Source organism: Manis pentadactyla, chromosome 5, assembly GCF_030020395.1.
Source record: "Manis pentadactyla isolate mManPen7 chromosome 5, mManPen7.hap1, whole genome shotgun sequence".
In the NCBI taxonomy this organism is placed as follows: domain Eukaryota; kingdom Metazoa; phylum Chordata; class Mammalia; order Pholidota; family Manidae; genus Manis; species Manis pentadactyla.
Window position 1 is genome coordinate 176,197,995 of NC_080023.1, and position 20,374 is coordinate 176,218,368.

The window sequence follows — 20,374 nt, forward strand, 5'->3', positions numbered from 1 at the left end:
TGCCCAGGGTCGGGGTGGCGGGGCCCCCTTCTCGCCTCGGTCCTCAAGGACCGCTTCCCCGCAGACCCAGCGCCAGCTGCCCCTGCGGCCCACGCGGGCTCCGGACGCCGCGCCCAAGCTGGGAGGCGCGGGGCCGCGGGGGGCGCGGGCGCGGCGCGAGGGCGCGGCGCCTTTAAGGCCCGCGTCAGGCCGCCGAGCGCGGGGCCGGGCGGCGGGGCGGGGCCTCGGCGGGGCAGCCGCGCGGCTTCACCTGCAGTTCGGAGCGCGCGGAACAGAGGCGCGGGCGGCTGCGAGGCCGGCGGACGCACCGGCCCGAGGGAGCGCGCCGCCGGCCGGACTTGCCTCGCTCGCGGGGCCTGCAGAGAGCGGCGGCCAGCGGGCTGGAGGCGCGGGGCCCGCCGGAGCGGCGGCGGCACGACCGGGCGGCGGCGGCGGCGGCGGGGAGCGGGCTCCGGGCGCAGGGCGGGCGCCGGGGCGCGGCGCGCCGGGGAAGATGACCGCGGGCTCGGCCGTGCTCCTCGTGCTGCTCGCGTTCTCCGCCGCGCTCCGGGTGAGTTGCCGCCCCGCGCCCCGACCGCCCGGAAGCCCCGGGCAGCGCGGAGTCGCCCCCGGAGCCGGCGGGGCGCGCACACGCCGGAGGGGCTCTCCCGGGCTTCCCCTGCCCGCGCCGGGCGTCCCCGCCGCGAGCCCCGCTGCATCCCGCCGGCTCTCCCGCTCCGCGAAGCCGCCTGCGGTCGGTGGACCCGGGAGCCGCGGGGCGGGGCGGGGCGGGCGGGTGTGGGACCCGGGGAGCGCTGCCCGGAGCAGGACCGCCGAGCACTCCCGGGTCGCCCCCGGTCCGCGGCCGCTGCCCGGAGCTCGGCTCGCCCGCGCCTGGGCAGGCTGCCCGCTGGCGGAGCCGGCGCGCCCTCCATCGCCCGGGAGCAGCGCGCCTCCGGAGTTGGCGAGCCCAGCCCAGCCCGGGCCGGGGCTGCGGGCGCGGGGAACTGGCGGCAGCGGCCGGGGCTGGGGGTGCCGGGGGCACAGGCCTGCCGCCCTGCCCGGGCTGGGGGCTCTCGGCGCGGCGCCGCCTCTGTCCGCGCCCGTTGGGTGCTGACAGGGACCGTCGCTGCGGCGGGCGGCGGGTGTGGACCGCGGGGCACTCTCGCCGCCGAGTCTCTGCGGCGTCCCGCGGGGCCCTGGCTTCTCGGAGCGGGGCCGGGCGCGGGGTGAGGGCCCCCCCCCCGGGAGCGCGGCGGGGCGCCCGCCTCCTTGCTGCGGAGCCCGGGAGCCGGCGCCAGCCCCGCGCACGCCTGCGGGGGGCAGGGCCGCGGGGGCAGCGCGCGGGCTGCGGGGAGGCGCCCCTGGGGGAGGCGGCGGAGCCGCGGGAGTCGCAGGAACCCCCTCTCGTGGCCGCCTGGCCTCGCTGCCGCTCCCGGGCCCGCCGGGCAACCGCGGAGGTGAACAAGTGCCCGCGCCCGGAGACCGCGGCGCGCGCCCGGCCGGGGCGAAACTTTCCCGGGCCACTTGGCTCCCGCGGCTCCGCTCGAACCTGGAGCTTCGTTCCCGCGGCGCGGAGCCGCGGGCGGGAGTGGCACCGGGGCGGGAGCCCGCGCCCGCTCTGCGCGCCTCAGTGCTTCTGGGTGGAGGGCGCCTGCAGGTCCCGGTGGCGGGGGTCGGGGTCGGGGCCGCGGGCCGCAGGCTGCCTTCCCTGCTGCCTCAGCGGCGGCCCCCGCCGCTCCCACCCGCGCGCGCGCGCTGCCCCGGGGCCGCCGCCCTCCCCGCGCCGCGGGCTCCAGGTCCCCGGTGGACAGGAAAGCCCGGGGCTCCCGAGGAACCAGGACCCCCGCCCTTTCGGCTCAGTTAGGGGAGTTCTCTCGCCTGGTGGGGCCGGAGACCGGAGCTCCAAGGGTGGACGCGCGTCTGTCCGTGCGCGGGGAGAGGCCTGGAGGTGGAACCCGCGCCGCCTCACCGCCTCCAGGCAGCCTCCCTCGCTGTTCCGCTCGGAGCGGAGGAGAATCTCTCCTGGCTCTGCCTCCGCCGGGCCCCCACCCAGTCTGGCTCCGATGGGAGGCTGCTGGCCTGGGCCCGTTCCCCTCCGTGGCTTCGTGGGCTACCTTCTGTGTCCTGCCTGCCACCGTTGCCACCTGCCCTGAGGCCCTGACAGGCTGCCTGCCTGCCCTGCGTGCGCCCAGGGCTGATGCCCTCCCCCGCTTAGGGGCGGTGTCTTTCCGGTTTCAGTGACCCATTTGGAAGCAGATGCTCTTCTTCTAACCTAGTTCAGAAGGTCAATAGTAGCCTGATTCTGTGTCCCAATGCTTACGTCACTCACCTCGCATCACCCCCACACCAGGCCCTTTATCATCTCACATCACAGGTGGGTGAGTGCAGGGCAGTGAGGTGTTTAGGGAGGGACCTCATGTAACTTATGACAGTATGTGGCTCTAACTGTCCTGTTTTATTATTGCTGTGAATCCCTTACGATGCCTCATTTATAAATTAAACTTTAACATAGATATGAATGCATAGGGGAAACACAGTATATATGGGCTCCCCATCTAGCCTCGGGTCCAGGCAACCTCTGGGGCTCTTGAAGTGTTCCCTGTGCATGAGAGGGGAGAACTCTACTCCTACGAGTCCACGGAGACCACAGACACGGGCCCATGGTACCTCTGGCTGACTGGGGTCTGTCGTGGCCGAGACCTTGCACGCAGCAAGCCCTGGGTAAATGTGGGTTGGATTGAATTTCTGTGAACTCGTGTTTATTCCAATCTCTCTTCTTCCCATTCCCAGGCCCATAATGGGGATCTTACAGCCAGGGAGACCTGCAAGGTTGGATTCTCCGAAGAAGATTACACAGCATTAATCTCCCAAAACATTCTGGAAGGAGAGAAGCTACTCAAAGGTAGGGTGGTGCATGGAGGGGAGGAAATGAATTGCCTGCCATGCTCTGGACCTGGAAAACATTTCCATGGTGAGGCCAGCTGCCTTTGACCAGGCTCTTTGCAAAATGCTGGTTGTGAGGTCAGTGAGGTGCAGGCAGGTTGACCTCAAAGGCATTTGGCATCGCAGGTGAATGATTCAGAGTCCCTGCCATTTTTGAGTGAGGTGAATCATTTCCTGGGCAGCAAATTGGAATTCAGATGTAATGTCACCCAAATAATGTGCAGAGAGACTTTCTGACTGAGTATTTTTATGTATGAAATTCTGGATTCTTAAATTATCCTTGCTCTGAAATGCATGGTAAAGCAGACAATGTTGTTGGAAGTGCGGTAAATAAGCCCACAGACGTTCTGCTCGCAAACGTGGCATTCGTTTTCATTACTGCCCCACTGACAACACGAAAACACTCCTGCAGGAGGGACCTACCAATTAGCTCTACCGTAATTGCAGGATTAGATCCACGCTTGTGATGGGAAAGTCAGAGTCAGCTTCAAAACTCAAATGACCACAGATCATTCTGCATATTGGTCCGCTTCTCTTCCCAGGCAACTAATTAAGCTTTACATTTGCGTAGCAGGGAAAGTAAATCAGCTCTTCCTTGCTCAGGTTTCAAAATTGTACCTTGAACACCCTGGCTGGGCACCCTAGATCTCGGAGTGCAGGAGGGAGTGAACCTCAGGTAACGCATCAAAGCGAAGCCTCCACATTCACACCAGCTCATCCGCAGGCTGCTGACTTGCTCCCCCGTCCTGTGTTTCAGGGAATACAGGCTCTTCCCTGGACCTCTGGCCGCAGCTCCTCAGCGAGGGGGGCGCTCATGCAGTCAGGGGGGTGATTCTGCAGATCCTCTCCCTTGGAAACGGGCATGTTGTCTTGTTTCTTCCTGTTTACGTGAATCAGGATTTTTATTTTGCTTACTTTGTTGTCATTGAAGTCGGCTGCTGAAGCAGGGGTGTGAGGCTATTGGCTCTTCATTGATGATCAAAAAAAGATCTCTTGGCAGTTGGCCTGGGAGCAGAATGGATGTGTGATGTGCAGAGTACTGTATGGGAAGAGTTTTCAAGGGGGGCCCCTGGTGGCTGTACAGCGTGTCCGGGTAGAGTTAGAAAGGGTGGAGCGTCAGGATGACTGGTTGACTGGGCATCCCTGGGGACCGCAGAGGATGCCGGGGGAGGCTCACTCAGTGCGTTGTAATAGGTAGTGGGTCACAGAGCCGCTGTTTGCTCACACCTCCTTACGCCTCCCTGGGCACAGAGCTAAGCCTGATAAGATACAGGAGTATCAGTTTTACTCAGGAATTTAAGAAAAAATGCCTCTTTCTTTGTAGTGACAAGTGCTACCTGCTACAGAAGAGAATCACAGATTCTCATACCTTTTACAAAAAACTGTGGGATTTCTGAGGAGCATCTCCTCCCTCCCCTGGTGGGCTGGGTGGGTCTGGCTGAACTGGCCTTTGCTCTCAGCTGGTGTGGTGGGGAGGCCTTGATCACTGGCCAGGTGTTGGCCTGCCCAGGATGCCCAGACGGATTTCCACCTAAGAGCCCATCATCGTAGGCGATGTCGGACCAGCTTGCAGGCTCTGCAGGTGCGCAAGTCATGTCCTGGGTGCTTGTGCCTGAGATGAAGCCCAGCTCAACCCTGCTTGAGGGGAGACCTGCAGAGTGTCTCCCAGGCATTAGGGACCCTGCCTCTCCCCTCCTCTGGGGTTTGCTAGTTCCCACTTCCCTCCCACATCTGCATGTGCCACCCTCTCACTGTTCTTAGGGACAAAGAGATGTCTTATTTCTTAGAAATAATTTCACTCATAGGGAGGCAAAAGCCAAGGTGGACATATGCTCAAGCCGGGGCGGAGAACTATTTCTCTACTTAGGTACAAACCTTGCAAACTACAAGGTGTGTGTCAAAAATAAATAAGAGGCACAGTATTTCTGTTTTCCTGGTAGGAATTGAACTAAATAGATAATGACTACTTATAATGGAGTTATTCCAATGGAGAGAGCTTAACCTTAATTTGATGAGCGGAATGTCACCAGGGCCCATGTTGCTGTCGGCGTGCCACAGCCACTAACGGCTGCTTCGTGGTGCCTTCTCTTTGCCCAAGTCAGCTTACCAACAGCCCCAAACATCCAGATTCCAGAAGGAGTGACTTGTTACACAGTAATTAACTTATTGATGATAAATGGATGGAAGAAATGTCATGGCATTTTGTTTTATATCTAAATGAAAAGCATTTGCATTCTAAAAATTCCTTGCTAATTAGGCTTAAAATAGTTTTCCCCGACATGGGAGCAGGTACTCCATTATCGCGAACCTTGGCGGGGCGGGTGTCTGTGCGGCTCATGTGCAGCGGTCCCAGATCCCCACTGCGCCGTGATTCCTGTCTGCTTTCCTGGCGAGCGCCTGAACATCACAGTGTGTGCTCACATGCTATAGTTTTGTTCTCAGGGTAGATCACTTAGGTCACCATCTCTGGTACATGGCAACATCTAAAATGGGATGGTTAAGCTGTGTTCCTTAGGCTAAAGGGGCACGTTCCGTAAGCCACAGTTCACTGTGGGGCAGCTGCAAAGCTGGTGTCTTTTTCTCTGCCTTGTTAATAATTAACGGCAAGGCTGCAATGGATCCAGTGACCTGCACTGCTCCCTCCTGGCGAGCAGAGTTCTGGGAAAACCCAGACCAGCTTTGGGGCAAAACCCCTTCAAGGGTGGGAGAGTGGGGGTGCAGAGTGGGAACCCACAATGTCTGGGTCCTGTCCCCCCTCACTCCTGGAAAGGAGGGCGTGCAGCATGTGAGTAGAAATGGTATCTGCTGGGGCAGGAGGGAGTGGGTCTACCCAAGGGCAGTGCACACACTGAACACACTGTGAGTTCAGGTAATACGGAAGAGGAGCTTTTTTCTGATGAGTTCATTTACTGGGACTCCTATGAAAAGCCTCCCCTCTCCCATCCCCCCCATTAGCTTAGGGCCATCTTTGCCCCTGAACTACACTCTGCTTCCTTGTTGGAGAATTTATGTTATCTAGTCAGTCTCTCTCTTAAGATTCATAAGGGCAGCAGCCCTATCACTCTGTTTACCATTTATCATTTCAGATGTTCTGGGCCAACAGGATAAAGCCCAATTAACAGAATCTTAAATGGGGATTAATATTTCTCACATATCAGTGTAGAAAGAGGTGTCAAGGGCTGGAGCATCGGATCAGTGGTACCGTCACATTGCTAACCTTTATCCTTACCATTCTATCATTAGTATTTCAGTTTATTGCCTCATCATTGCAAACTGACTGCTGTGGCTCCAGGCATTGCATTTGCACTCAGAGCGGGAGGGAGGAGGGAGTAGTAGCACCATCAGCATTTCTCCCCTGTATTGACGTATTGATGATACAGGAAAGCAAACGCTTCCTCAGATTCCTTGCAGAGGTTCTCCTTGGCTGGGCCTAGGTCTCATGCCACTCACAGCTGAAAGGGGTGAGGAAGCCGAAGCAGAGAACTGCTTTGCCATGTTTGGCTTAGACCTGCTATGATCTAGCTCCTGGCGCAGATCGCTGCTTGGAGCAGAAGTGGGAGGAGGGAAGGAATGGATGCTCAGGAGACAGGCATCAGTATCGCCATATAAGTTTTCCCCAGCATCTAGCTCCTACCTGATGCAGAACAGACAGACAGTGCTTTGTGAATGAGTAACTCATTTGTATACCAAAGCGCTCAGAGGGAGGGATGGTTGGGGGGAGACCAAGTGCAGGTGTCGGCAATCAGCAGCTAAGAATTTGCCACAGTGTAGGCAGCATGGTCAGAGGAACCATTATCTTTATATTTATATTGAAAATAGCCTCTCTACCCATGTGGTTTGCAGACAGATAACTGGGGGCAGGGCAGAGGCATCCCTAGGTGCCTGGTTAAGAAGCTTAGTAGGTTTTCCTGCCTATCCCACACTCAGTGTCCTGCCTGACTTGCTGTTTGGTGGGTGAGCCATCAGTACTGACTGAAACAATGAATGAGCTAGAAAACGCTGACACTGTAATGCTTCTGAGTCCCTTGGTTAACCTGCAGATGAGTGGGAGCGCATACCTTCTTTTCTTGCCTGGAATACAGATATGACGTCTGAGGCAGAGCAGCCATATTGTCACTATGAGGATGGTAGAGCAGGAACTGGTGGCATCCATGAATAACTGCAGACCTCTGGACTTGTTGACCTGAGAGGTGAAAAAAAACAGAGTTAAAATGCCACAGTTGAGTTTCTTGTCTCCCGCAGCCAAATGCAATCCCTGATGCAGGAGGGCAAAGAGCTGTGTTACTAGCAAGCACTTGTCCTTCCCTCTGGAAGCTCAGAGCACATTTCATCCTCTGCCCTGAGCCTTTCAGAGGGTTTCCCAGCTGTCTGCATCCACCTTCGTTCCTTGGGCCTTGATCTTACTTTTTCCTTTGTAAATTAGTATCTACATCCAGCATACTAGATTGCAGAGAGCGTGTCATGGGCATCGATAAATACTTGTTGAACAGATGAAATGAACAATTGCTTTAGACTCTCTCTAGCCAGTATGTGAATGAATCATTAAGTGTATTAAGCCAGGGCTGCCTGTCTGGCCACCCATCACAGAGTATAAACTCTCCACTGGGAAGCCACCCTCTTCCAAAAAGCCAGGAGATTTTCCTTGGGACTTTATCTCAATATTGACAGGCTCTGGCAACCTCGGTCTCAACAAAGTATAGGCGAGTGGCTTCTGTTTGCTCCAAGCCTGGATGTCCTTCTAGAAGCCAGAGGGGTGCTTCTTTCAGAGCAGAAAGGCCTCGTACACCCTGAGGAGGAGCTCCCTGCCCACCATGGGGGCCTTGTGGGGACCCTGATGCCCGCACAGTTCTCTCTGGGGCTGGCCTTACCTTCTCAGGGGCCAGGGTTGCTTTGGGTCTCTCAGCCATCTTCCTTTGTTGTTATTTTGTGTGGCTGCAGAATGAAGAGGTTTGAAAGGGAAGCATCAATACTTAGAAAGCAGTTTCTATCTGACAGAAGGTAAGACTGGCCCCAGTGATAAAACTTGGAAGGCACAGTTTATGCACTGTCTGCAGGCCAAAGTTCCCACTCAGTCCTGAGAGCAGAAGGCAGCCAGACACCATGGCCCTTGCCCTGGGCATTGCCCTGGCCAAGCAGCTGCTTCCGTGGCTCCCTGTGCCCTGGGAGGGAGGTGCTCACATGGCCACTGCACCCTGGGGCCATCAGGTGCTGGATCAGGGAGCCCGGGAGTCTTCTAACCTCAGCTCCCTTTATAATTACTCACCATTAAATAAAAATCTTCACTGCTGAGGAGCGCACACTAGTTAGACATGAGGTTAACGGACTGATCAACACTGTGGCTTACAGATTAAGATTTTTGCATTTCACAAATATGTATTTTAAAGGAGTCTTCAGAGGCAAGAATGTGAGACTCCGTACTTATAATATAGTAAATTGAGTTGCGCCATGCTGCGTGCCAGCTCTCTGCATGCAGTGCCTCGTGTAATCCTCACAAAAGCCTTTCCGAGGAGATAAAAGTGTTCCCACTTTATGGATCAGAAACTGATGATCTATGAAGGTCAAGAGACAGTTGTAAATGCGTGTGATTTGCTCTATCTTCTCTCTTTGTCCAGACCCATGCGTTTAGCTCATTTATGTGAATGAAGACACTTTATAGAACATGGGAGTTGCACGCAGACAGGATGTTCTGCAGGTGTTCTGCCCCAGATGTGCAGGGGCACCACCATAAGATTAGCAATTAAGCCTTCAGACCTGCTAATTGTTTCTCATCTCGGATGTTTGCAACAACCAAGCCCAGTGTGTCAGGAAGGGCTGGGTTGCGATCACTCGGGTGTGAGGGCCCATCAGAAGTGAGTTCCAACTCACGGGCACCTTGGGTTTACAAAACTGGCCCGGGGACCGGAAGAGCCAGCAGGAGTTTTCAATTCTAGGCATGTAGCAGGCAGTTCCAGAGCGGCCTCTCACGCGGCTTTCAGACCCTGCCAGCGGAGGGGAAATGGCAGAGAGCGATCCTAGCGGAGAGTCCAGCCAGTTCTGTAAGCCGGGAGCGCACAAGGTCTGAGCTGTGTTTGGGGTCCGGACTGTTGTCATAGGCATTCCCTGTGGCTCCCAGCTCTGCGGACATTAATGAGGCCCCGTGCACAAAGCCGGCACTCGAGTCTGCAGACATGCCCGGGCCGGGCTCGCTGCACCGCCTCTTGGGGGGCTGTGCACGAGAGAGCAGGTGGTGCTTACTGCCTGTGTCCTGGCTGTTTGCAGGGGCTTCCGGTTCTAGATGTGAGGTTTCCAGATCATTCTCTCTCTCGGGCTTTGAAGCCTGGGTAGGTAGGTACCAGAACTGGCCCCAGCTGAGAGCAGGTGAGCGAGAAAGCACTCGCTGTCTTACAGCACCAATCATTCTGACTTTAAAGGAGCAGTTTTTACTTCCAGTGAATTCTGTTACAGAACACGCTGTAAGCTGACTGAGTTTCTTCCATCAGGACGGTAACGCTCTCCCACGTGTTCTTGTAAAACCCTGTGGCACTTGCTCCTTCGTTTTACTCCTCAGAGGGGACCTGTGGCATGTCTTAAGCTGGACTGGTAAAATCGTTTGCTTTTTGTCAGAAGGCTCAGAATTGGGGTGACTTTTTGCCCAAGCTCTAGGATGCCCCCTCCTGGTGGCCCCTGATACTGTTTCTGGCTCACCACACCCCAAACCCCTTCTTAAACCAACTGGAACAAAACAAACCTTAATTATTTTTGACCAGTGAGTTCTACCAGAGGCTGTCTCCCTGCCGACCTCCATCTGGGGAGGCTGGCGGAGTGGGGGACTTCCCGTCTGCCCGGGTGTCCTCAGGCCCCTGCGGGCACAGGCAGTTGGGAGTCCTGCCCCAGGGCCTGTGTGCAGAGGTCTGTGACCTGCCCTCCTCTTCCAGTGAGGGATTTGCTCGATCATGGGTTGTCATCATTTCCTCATGTAGTCCCAGTGACCCACATATTTAGCGGCTTAAAAAAACATAAATTTGTCATCTGGCTATTCTGGGTTCCAGAAGCCCGGCCCGGGTGCCCCTGGGCTGAAATCTGCTGGGGGCTGCTGGGGGATCCGGGGCCTCGCCTTGGCACCCTCCAGAGGCCCTCGCCCTCCTCGGCCTGCAGCCCCTCCTCCATCTCCACAGGCAGCACAGTCGCGTGCCCGCCTTTGTCCCACAGCCACATCACCTTCTCGGACTCTCTTGTGCCCCTTGGAGGACCCGCGTCATGACAACGGGCCACCCGGATGCTCAAGGATGGCTTCCCCTCTCCAGGCCCTTGACTGTACCTCGTGAGGCCTTTTCACTCTGGGAGGTGACATACTCACAGGGCCGGGGACCAGGCCCTGGGCGCCCCTGTGTAGGACGGCACGTGCCCCATGGGTGTGCGTGGTCATCTCTGCTGCCCTGTGCTGAGGACCTGCAATGTCCCAGGCACCGTGCTGCGTTCATCCAGTTCCTGTGGTCCTCGGGGGTTCAGGTTGGCAGCCCCACTTCACAGCGGAGGAAACAGGCCCTGGGTGATTGACCCAGGACGAGTCAAGGGTCAGGAGGGCAGATCTGAAGCCCACCCCAGCACTCAGCCATCCCGCGCGGCCCTCTTCCGTCCTCATTCCCCTCCCGTGTCCTGAGTGTCATCATGAGCTCAACTGGCCGCTTCTCCGTGGGTCCTGAGGTGGGGAGTTGCCCCTTGGGAGCCTGGAAGGATGAACCCACAGAGCGCGCAGCATCTTCCAGCCTGGCTGCTGCCGACAGTCCCTTGTTTGGCTGCACTGTGTTTTCTTGCTGACAGTGTGTGGGCATTTAGGAGGGATTCGGGGGAGCCTTCAGTGACAGATAAATACCCACAGTGGGAGAGCCCCTCCCCTCCTGCCCTGCCAAGGGGAGAATGCCAACAACGGGTGCTCACCTGCCCAGGCGAGAGGTTCCAAGAGAAGCCGCAGGTGCCGAGGGGCTGTTCTTGGCTGGGATGGGCTTCCATTTGGAATAGAGTTTAAGTTCCAGCCCCTGGTGGGCGTGCAGACCCCACGTCTGTCTGGGAAGACCTCTCTGTCTTTGAGTGACTGTGTGTCTGACTTGGAGAAATGCGATGTGTTCGTTTCACATTGGTTTTTACTGCCCAACAGTCAAGGTTGATCTTCCTGGAGAGCCAGGAGGCACCTGGTGGACACAGTCGCTAAGCGCAGTCCCAGGCTTCTGCTTCCAGCAGGGCTCGGGGAGAAAGGCAGGCTGAGATGTACAGTGGGGTGGGAAGCACACCTGACTGGGAGTCGGGGGCTGAGCCGGGGCACCCTCCCTTCTCTGGGCCTCGGTTTCCTTACCTGCAAAGCAGAGAGGTAGGGTGTAAACCACGGTCAAGGAATTGCCTGCCTGGGGGATGCTTGTTAATTCGCCAGACCTCTGGGGTCCCTTCCAGACCTACCGTTGGGGTCGGTGGGCTCCCTCGTGCTGGAGCCCATGACTGTGACCTTGTTTGGAGAAAGGGTCTTTGCAGGTATGATTAGGCGCAGGGCCTCATGAGCTCCTCCTGAATTACCTGGGTGGGCCCTACATCCAACCACAGGTGTCTTCATAAGAGACAGAAGAGGAGAAGACGCAGACAGGGGACAAGCCATGTGGAGACAGACAGAGACTGGAGGGAGGTGGCCAGAAGCTAAGGAGTGTCTGGGGCCACCAGGAGCTGGGAGAGGCAGGAAGCGTTCTCCGCTAGAGCCCACAGAAGGCATGCAGCCTGTGGACACCCTGATTTTAGACTTCTGGCTTCCAGAGCTTTAAGAGAATAGAGATTTTGTTATTTTAAGCCACCAACTTTGTGGCCATTTGTCACAGCAGCCCCGGGACACTCCACACCTGCTGAATCAGAAATCCTCGGGATATGGCCTGGGAATCTGCCTGTTTCATCCATCTCCCAGGAGGCTGATGTTCTTTAAAGTTTAAGGGCCTCGGGTCTGGAGCCTGTTTAGCTCCAGAATTCCAAGGGTCCGCATCCCCCGTGAGCAGGTGGTATCTCTGAGGGTGTCTGCCGGGTGCAAGTGGCACTGGAGAGTGTGGCTCAGGCGGCTGGTTGGAACGCCCGCTGTGCGCCTCCAGCTCACCGGGGCGGCCGATCAGGCACCTCAGAGCAGTCCTATGGTGTTTACAATATAAAGCATGACTCAGAACGGTTTCATCAGAATTAAAATGTATATAGAGAATTTGTTCCCCTCCCATTATCTTCCCCTGTCAAATGCAATTTTTAGCAAGGATTATAGCTCAGATAATATCACATAGATGAATTGTAAATATTTTGTTAATCTAAAGGTCTGTATTTGTCAATGAATCATTTAACCCTCAGCTGCTGAGATACAGAGGCACGGGAGGGAGGAGCAGGGCGCTGTCCGGGAGGGAAGCATGCGTAGAAAATGCCTCTTCTCTCCCTGAAACTGCTTTACTGTGCAAATGCAAAAAGGCATTATTTCTGGCTCAGAGTGTCATGTTTCTTGTGTTTCAAGCAGTCGCGTTTCTGCTGCCTGGCTGCTTAGCTCCCCTGCAGCAGAGGTTTGCAAGCTTGCTCAGGAGAGCAGCTGCTGAACTCAGTTTCCAAGGGCCCCCCATCCCTGGCCCTGGCCCTTCTGTGCAGCTCCTTGGCAGAGAGCCTCACGCATACCTGGGGACAGTCCCAAGCTGCCCTGCCTGCTGGACCTGCAGTTGACCTGGAGCCCTGGGTGCCCCAGGGGGGCTCCAGGCCTTACCGGGAGTGAGCCACTGCAGTGCCTTGCAGCCCAGCCACTCTGTCTCTTTCTGGGCTGGGATGGGTCACCCAAGAGCCAGCAGCCGAAGTGGGAATAGCTCTGTTCCTGCCAGAGAATGACTGCTGCAGCCGGACCCCAGGCTGTCTCGGGCCCAGGTTGCATGGTATGCCCCACTCCCCGAGGGCGCTGGGGCACCTGGAGCAGAGCATAAAGGGCCTCACGCTGGGACTTGCCAGGTAAGGGGTGTCATTGCCTTGTCTTGATGTTCAGGCTGTTTTGCACTCAAGATTTGAAGGAGAAGTACACCCTTTTCCCTTCCTCTGTCTCCAATAAGATATTGACAGAGGGGCCTTGGCTGACTTGGAGGGAACACCCGTGGCATTTAATCAATGAACATTGTTAATAAGATGAGCTGCATCATGCAGCCACCTTGGACAGAACCAGAGTGCCATGGGAAGCCCCGGCTGCCCCTGTCCCTGTCCTGGTGCCTGGTCCGATTTGAGGAGTTGGTGGGACACTGTTGATGGAGCCCTCCTCTGTACTAGGCACCTCACCCATGCCCTCTGGGTTAATCTGAACAGTCACCCTATGCAGTAGGCGCATCACTGACCCCTCTTTTCCAAGCAGGGGTGCCACTGCACAGTGCTTCGGGGTCACCTGCTTAAGCTCCCACAGTGGGTCTTGGAGGAGCCCACCAGCCCTGTCGCCCACCCCAGCCCCGGCTTCCCCAGTGGGGCTGGGAACCCCGAGGTCCAAGGTCTGAGCAGCTTCTGGGAATGTAGACCCTGCGCCCTTGTCACCTGTGCTGGGACCTGTTGCATCCTCTGTGGGAGGTGGGGGCCTCCCATTGCACAGATGGGTATTGGTGACGCAGCACGATGGCCCGCGGGCAGTGCCTAAGGCGGTGCCAGGCCCCGGGCGCAGCCACTGCCAGCTTGCGCCAGGTCTGCTCATGGGGCCAGGCAGCCCCCATTCGGCTGAGCAGAGCTGGCTCACTGGAGAAGCTCTCCTCCCTTCCTTCTCCCCACCCGAGGCTTGGGAAGTGAGGCTGACATCCAGGCCCGAGCAGAAGCCGACTCTCAGAGAAAACGCCGTGTTCCTGATGGGTGAGCAGGACCCCCGGGGCACAGGCAGCTTTCACTCCCCCGTGGCCGGGTGCCGAGGCACGACCCCAGCCTCCCCCGTGCCAGAGTCCAGCTCCCTGAGATGGTCTGAGCTGGCCTTGGGGGCAGTGGTTTTCCCACGAGATGGCAGGCCGATCCGTTAGGTTTTTATGGTTTTGTTTGGGGACTGGTCCCTTCTTGGCCTTTACATGCTTCTGTGCGGCTAGAGACCTTTTGGCAAAGCCATGTTTTAAAAATTGAATAAATAAATTATGGAGTGGCTTATTGAAAGCTCTGTAGGCTTGTTGGGGAGAGAGGCAGCCCACGAACATTAGATATCTGCTATGGTTATTTATTAATAGGGCTCTGGTATGACTGGATTGTGTCACAGCGTATTCACTGCTGGCGCAGTGATGGGCTGAATGGAGTTAGAAAGTAGCCTCTCCAAAGGTGGCCGCCCTGCAGGCTCCTAGCTGCTTGGAGCCAGACCCTTTCCCTACATTGTTCTTTCCCACCTTCCCTCAGATACAAAGAGGGATTATACAACCTGCCTTATCTAGTTCTTATATTTTAAGATAAAAACAGAATACCAGCAAAGAGCTGAAGGCGACTAAAATTTGTGATCAGAAGTCTGTAAAATTGTAGAACTTATGTTTTCTTGAGAACAGAGAGGTTTCACAATGACTTTTTTTTTTTTCCTTAAAGTTGCTGAACTGCTTAAGGATTGATCCACAGAGAAGTGTAAGATATACTTCTATGTGGGAAAAATAATACGAGTTACGTATTTGAAAGGTTAATGGCTGATAAACGTCAATTTTCTACAATCCTGGCTAATAAAAATAGCTTATAAGACATAAAATGTCATGCTGCCAAAATTACAGGGGCCTTTGAAATCCATTTTGACGTCTCGGGTCTTTTGAAGATGGTTGGCAGTGGGGGGACGTAGTGTGAGCTTCAGGTATTTTTCCATCGTGGTTGAGTGATGGCACCTTTGCGGGAAGGTAGGAGCCTCTCCAAAGTGGTAGGGATGTTTCCCTGGGGTATTTTTGGTTTAAACGTTTAAGACATGTCCTGGATTCCTAGGTGCATCTGAATCATAGCAGATCTGTCCACCTTGGTAAACCTGAGCTGTACTTGTATGGCCCTATTGGGGGGGATTTGCATTTGAAATACTATAAGCATGGTATTCTCTAAAAGTCTCTGACTTTTAAGTATGATGACAGTGATAGACTTTTGTTGCAGCCCCTGAAATTAGAATGGGCTTGTCTCCGCTTTTAGGTTGGAACTCCAGCACACAGAGATTCGGGGCTCGGTGGCATTTCGCAGGGATAACGCATGGGGGGGATTGGAGTTGACCTCCCATCTTAGCCTCTCCACTGTTCTCCGGTCTTGTTCACTGTACCTGGGATGCAAGTTTGAGTGGGCAGCACAGATGACCCCTTGTGCAGTTAGAGGAAACGGGGAAGGCCTGGCTTGAGAAACAATCGCTCGTGGTGTGAAGTTCACGGCCCTTTGGTCTACACCGTCTGCTGTATTAACGTGAGCCCGGTGGCAATGGCGGGCCTTCCCGAGTGGCAGAAGACAGCCCACACGTGCAGGCTCGCTGAGTCAGAGCAGCCCAGGGTGGGGTCGGGCCGTGGCTGTCCTACCCTGTAAGCGAGAGCAGATTCCCCCGGCTGGCCGGGGCGCTGGCATCAATGCTGTGAGGCTCCAGCCTGGAGGGCCATGCATCTGCCTTTGAAGTCTGACAGCTTTCCATGCTCACCTGTCCTTGTGGGGTCTGAGGCCACGTGGGCTCCAGACAGGAATTTGATTTTCCAGCATGATCATCCTGGTGCTTGTCCAGGGAATGTGAGAAAGGGGCAAGATCTGTAGTTCTTCCTTTTCCAAGGGGAAAAATTAGAAACAAAGTGTTGCTAAGGTCTTCTTCAACATGCCGAGGTTTGGTTTTGGGGGCAGGTAGGAACTCTGGGACTGATGCACTTGGGTTTGGGACTGTGTTTAAGTCTGGCGGCTGATGGAGGATGGGCTGGGAGGGGTGGCGGGGCAGATGGAGAAGCGCCAGAAAGAGCAGGGGACTTGGGGGCAGGATGCCACTTGCCCTTGGCCGCTTCCTTTTCTCACTTAAAATTGTCACTAAGAGCTTTTCCTCCCTTTACAAAAGCACCAAGAAGGGAATTCTTTTCGAGCCAGGCCTCTGTCTGCCTGGCAGCCCTGATGCTGACCCTGGGGGTGGTGGAGACATGCCCCATTGCTGGGTTGTAAGAGGAGGGTTCTGGAAGGATGTCATTCCGTGGCTGCAAATAAAAAGACTCCCAGGGGCTTTCTAAGGCTGCAGCTTCAAGAAGGCACTAATTAATCACTTCCTCCAACCCCAGGGGAGAGGAGGGCTGCTCCCAAGATAAGGAGGCCGCCTCTACCTTCTGTCTCTCTGCTCCTTGCCTAGGCAGAAAATCACATTGTTTCCTCGCTTTGAAAGGTGGCTCTTCTATCAGGAAGGCATTCCCCTCCATGCAGTTATCTAGCAATTGTCTTACTGCATTTCCGCCTTATCCGTTTAGGAATAACATTATTTCCTTCTTGCTTAAATGCCATGCGGGTTAAAACTTCCGTTGTTGGAAAATGGCATTGGCGGTGAGCACATTGTTTGCAGCGGAAGAGCCTGGTCACTCAAGGGTGGCAGACGCCGCCGGTGAGGCCACATGCTACTCTGGACACTAGTCTGTTTTTCCGAAGCAGCCCCGGGTTCTGAGTGTCAGGCAGTAGCTGTGGAGGCAAACGCTTATCTATTTATTTCCTAACATATTGCGCTGTTAATCTCAACTCGCCGTCTCCCAGCGGAGCTGCTCTCCGTGAGACCGTAGGCTCTCTCCAGAAAGTTATTTGATTTTTGATGTAAGGAAAAGGATTAATGCAGCTGGGTTTTGATAAGGCTGGCTGTCTAGCATGGCGCAGACACGTTCATCCAGCCATATTGCTGACAGTTGGTTCGTCATGCAGGAACGCTATGGAGCGGCGTGCGGGACGTGCAGAGATAATTGCAGTTTTGCTATTTAAAAAATAAGTCTAGTGCTTTACAATGTTCAAATGATAACCTGTTTAGGGAAACTCACAGTGCCTATCTTTTGGCACAGAAAATCGTCTTCTAGTGGTTTGACTGGATCCTATTAATCTATTTTTATTTTCCTGAGCATAAATTAAAGCCTCATTTCTGTTTGAACTCTTAAGCTAGAATGTAGAACCAGAAGTGCACATCTGTGGTTTCAAACTAAACCCATTTCCAGAGACTCTGTACGAGTGGGGGCCGCCTTTGCTCTATACACCTTCACGTGCTGAGATGAGAGGCACCCGATGAGACTCAGTGTAAGCAGTTAGATCTGAGAGGATGTTCTTGTTCCAAGTGCTAGTCTTGGTGATTTACCTGGGCATCCGAGGAAGAGAGGATCAGAGGCCACACTCGAGCAGGGGAGCAACGCCATCACGTCTTCCTGCCATCTTCCTGTTCCAGTAGGAAAATGACAGGCCTGCACCTGTGGTCCCCTGGCCCTACAGGGCTGGCTTGCAGACCTGCTGTCCCACATGCTGTGCCCAGGTGGCCGAGTCAGATGTCTCAATGGGATGGGCATTCATGGAGGCCCGGGACGGGTGTCGTTAGGTGCTGGGCCATAGACACTGCATGTCCCTCTATCTCAGTGGCTCTGTGAAGGCCCCGGGGCCAGGGCTGTGGGACAGACAGAGGCCTGGGGCCTGCAGGACGCCACACTTCTCAGTCAAGTACCTGCTGTTCACTTGGCCGTTGGTGCTGGCCTTGGGTTCCATGAGCGTCTGTGCGTCTTGGATATTGGGAGCTGTAGCTATCTTTGGCCCATTACCTTTGGGTCCCAGAGAGTCTCAGGCCCTCCATGACATGTCCCTGTCCCCTCTCCCTTCCCCCATGCCACTCCTGCCCTGCCAGGCCCCAGGACGGAATCACCTGCTGAGGCAGCCAGCACTCGCCAGCCTCTGCCCACTCTGTCCCTCTGTTTTGGCCACCGCCCTTCCCAGCCAAACTTGCAGGGCCTCCTGATTCAAATGTCATTTCTCCACTGAGCTCTCTTGCTGTCTTCCCCTTTTTTCCCTTCTGCCTAAGCTAAGTGAAATTAATTACTTCCACCTCCATTGTCACACAGTTTTATTAAAATAGCAATTATGTGTGTTTATTGTACTGTCCTCCATGTCTACCCAGATTGTGTCATTAGGAGCGCGTCAGTGTGCATGTGCTGGGGATCAGTGTGGGGGTGGGGGAGGGCTGTCAGGGCGCCCCGGAGGGAGAGAGGGATGCCCCGAGCTCGCCCGGGAAGCCCCCCCCCCGGAGGAGCCTGTACAACAGAGAGAAGGGGAGCCCCCCACCTCCCGAAGAGGGTGGAGGCTGGGGCCAGCAAGCCAGAGAGCAAGGCGGCACGGTGATCAGAGAGGCTTGGCCGAGAAATGGGCAAGCTATAGTACTTTTCATCGTGCGCCTCTTTATTAGGGTTTTACTCGGCTAATTTATTAAGCTGTTACCCAAGTAAAGGAAGACAAGTGGGTCCTAGTCTGATGAAATCGTCCCTCTGTGGGCTGTTCGCTTCAGGTGTCCAGAGTGTCATTGGGTAACAATGACAATTACTGCGCCGGGATTGTCAGGGTCAGAAGACCTCCCCACCCGCGGGCCCGGCACAGCATAGCCCGGAGGGCTGGCTCCGCCTGGGAGCAGCAGGGTGGGTGCAGGTCAAGCCCACAGGGTCCTCGCCACCCAAACCCGGGGCTGCTCAGATTCTGGGACTGTGTTCAGCCAGCTGAAAACTCTCTGCTGCCGTTTGAGGACCCTTCACTTGGGCCGTCCTGGTCTGGAATTCACGGGGCAGGCAGCTGCAGGGGCCGGGGAGGCCCACCCCGTGCCCTCTGCTTTGTCTCCTGAATTGGTGAACAATGTTCCCCTCCCTGCCACCTCGCCCTCCCCAGCAGCCTGTTGCTGTGTCAGTTCACTGCTGAGAATCGGGCACCTCTAAACTTACACTGACCTGCCTGCAGGCTTGAATGTGCAGGACTCACACTGCTGGGCTGATAACATGTTACTGATACATCTCCTTCCCCTGCACGCTGAGCCAGAGTCCTCCCCAAACGAGGTAGGGGTGGGGTGTTTCAGTGGCTGTGGTTCCTGGACTGAGCATGTGGTGGTTCTCATGGCTCTACAGGGACTTCAGGCAGCAGCTGCCTGGCTGGACCGGGGAGCCCCTCCTGCTGGGAGGGCCAGGACCTTGGCCACAGGCTCACCTCCAGGAAACAGCCCCCACATGGTCACATGGTCTGAGAGCACACAGGCCCTGCTTCCCGCTGCCCCAGGGCCTGGAGCAGTGCCCTCTGAGGACACTTGGCAGGGCTGGTGGCCGAGCAGGTGACCCGTGTCTTCTGGGACCAGCCTCCTGTGGGTGCTGGCTTCCTGATGGGAGAAGGACCCAGCCCCCAGGTTAGATCCAGTCCCCACGATGCCTCCAGGGGCTGCAGGGAGTGGTGGAGACTGGGAGCGGGAGCACTCCGCTGGGGACGCAGACTTGGCTGCACTCAGTTCCCAAGAAACATAGGGGATGTGCACTTCGATGTGAACATTAGCAACTTGGTGACCTATGAGCCTGGCACAGCCGGCCTCTGGGCAAATCTGGGGCTGCCAGTCCCTGATGGCAGGTTTGGCCCTCTTGAACAGACACAACTGGAAGGAAGAGGGCACCTTAGCCGGCCTGCTGCCAGCAGGAAGGACCGTTCCTTGAGGCACAGAGCAGGCAGGGCATGATATTGTTAGGACAGACCTCCACGTGCATCGGTGGCCCTGGGAGGGGCCCAGGAGACCGGCAGCACTTGGGGCCTCCGAGGCAGGACCAGGGACGTCCCCACCCTGCTACTGAGCCATGAGCCATGAGCCATGACCGCGGGGGCCGGCTGGGGTGTGAAACGTCCTTCACGTAAGTCATGAGTTTTGAAGAGAAATAGAGGGATGACACAAAGATGGCCTGCAGATGGGGCAGAAGCCAGCACTAGACCAGGACAGTACATCCACCTCCCCTCACGTGCGGCTCCGAGCTGACCAGCGGGGTGGGGGTGGGGGACGGGGATGCGCTGACCCGGAGCTTTGGTGCGCAGGCCTCTCGCACAGGCTTGGCTCTAGGCAGCAACACGAGCCCTGTGTATGCCTGTCACCCTCCAGGACAGCGCCACAAATCCTGGTGGGGGGTGTCCACATTCAACACCAAAGCCCAAGGGGACACACGCTTCTAACTCACTTCAGAGACAGACCCAGCACCGCGTCCATCGCGAGAGCTGTCTCTCTGGCAGCCATGGCTGCTGACACAGTAAACACACCCTGGCTCTGCAAACTGAGCAGGTCTGTCCATGCCTCTGGTCTGTTTGAACGTCTCTCAAAATCCCAGCTGCTCTGGAGGAAAAGAAAGACGCTGAGCAGAGCTGATCCGGGGGCTATGACTGATGAGACAGAGCAGGAGTTCCTCCGGGAGCACACTTTGAGCTAGTGGGGTCTTTTTAAAAAAGAGTCTACCTTTCATCTACCCTTCTTATTTTCATAGAATATTTTGTACCT

At 56.1% G+C, this 20,374-nt stretch overlaps 1 protein-coding gene across 1 annotated transcript in view; it reads left to right on the forward strand.

Moving 5' to 3' along the window:
• The first annotated feature begins 311 nt into the window (after positions 1-311).
• The window catches only part of CDH4 (cadherin 4), a 471,142-nt gene continuing 451,079 nt past the window's right edge, over positions 312-20,374 (forward strand). Inside the window, exons 1-2 of the mRNA XM_036901831.2 lie at positions 312-550; positions 2,773-2,884. Of these exons, the coding sequence (XP_036757726.1) occupies positions 494-550; positions 2,773-2,884 (169 nt within the window). The 5' untranslated portion in view covers positions 312-493. The remainder of the gene's footprint in view (positions 551-2,772; positions 2,885-20,374) is intronic.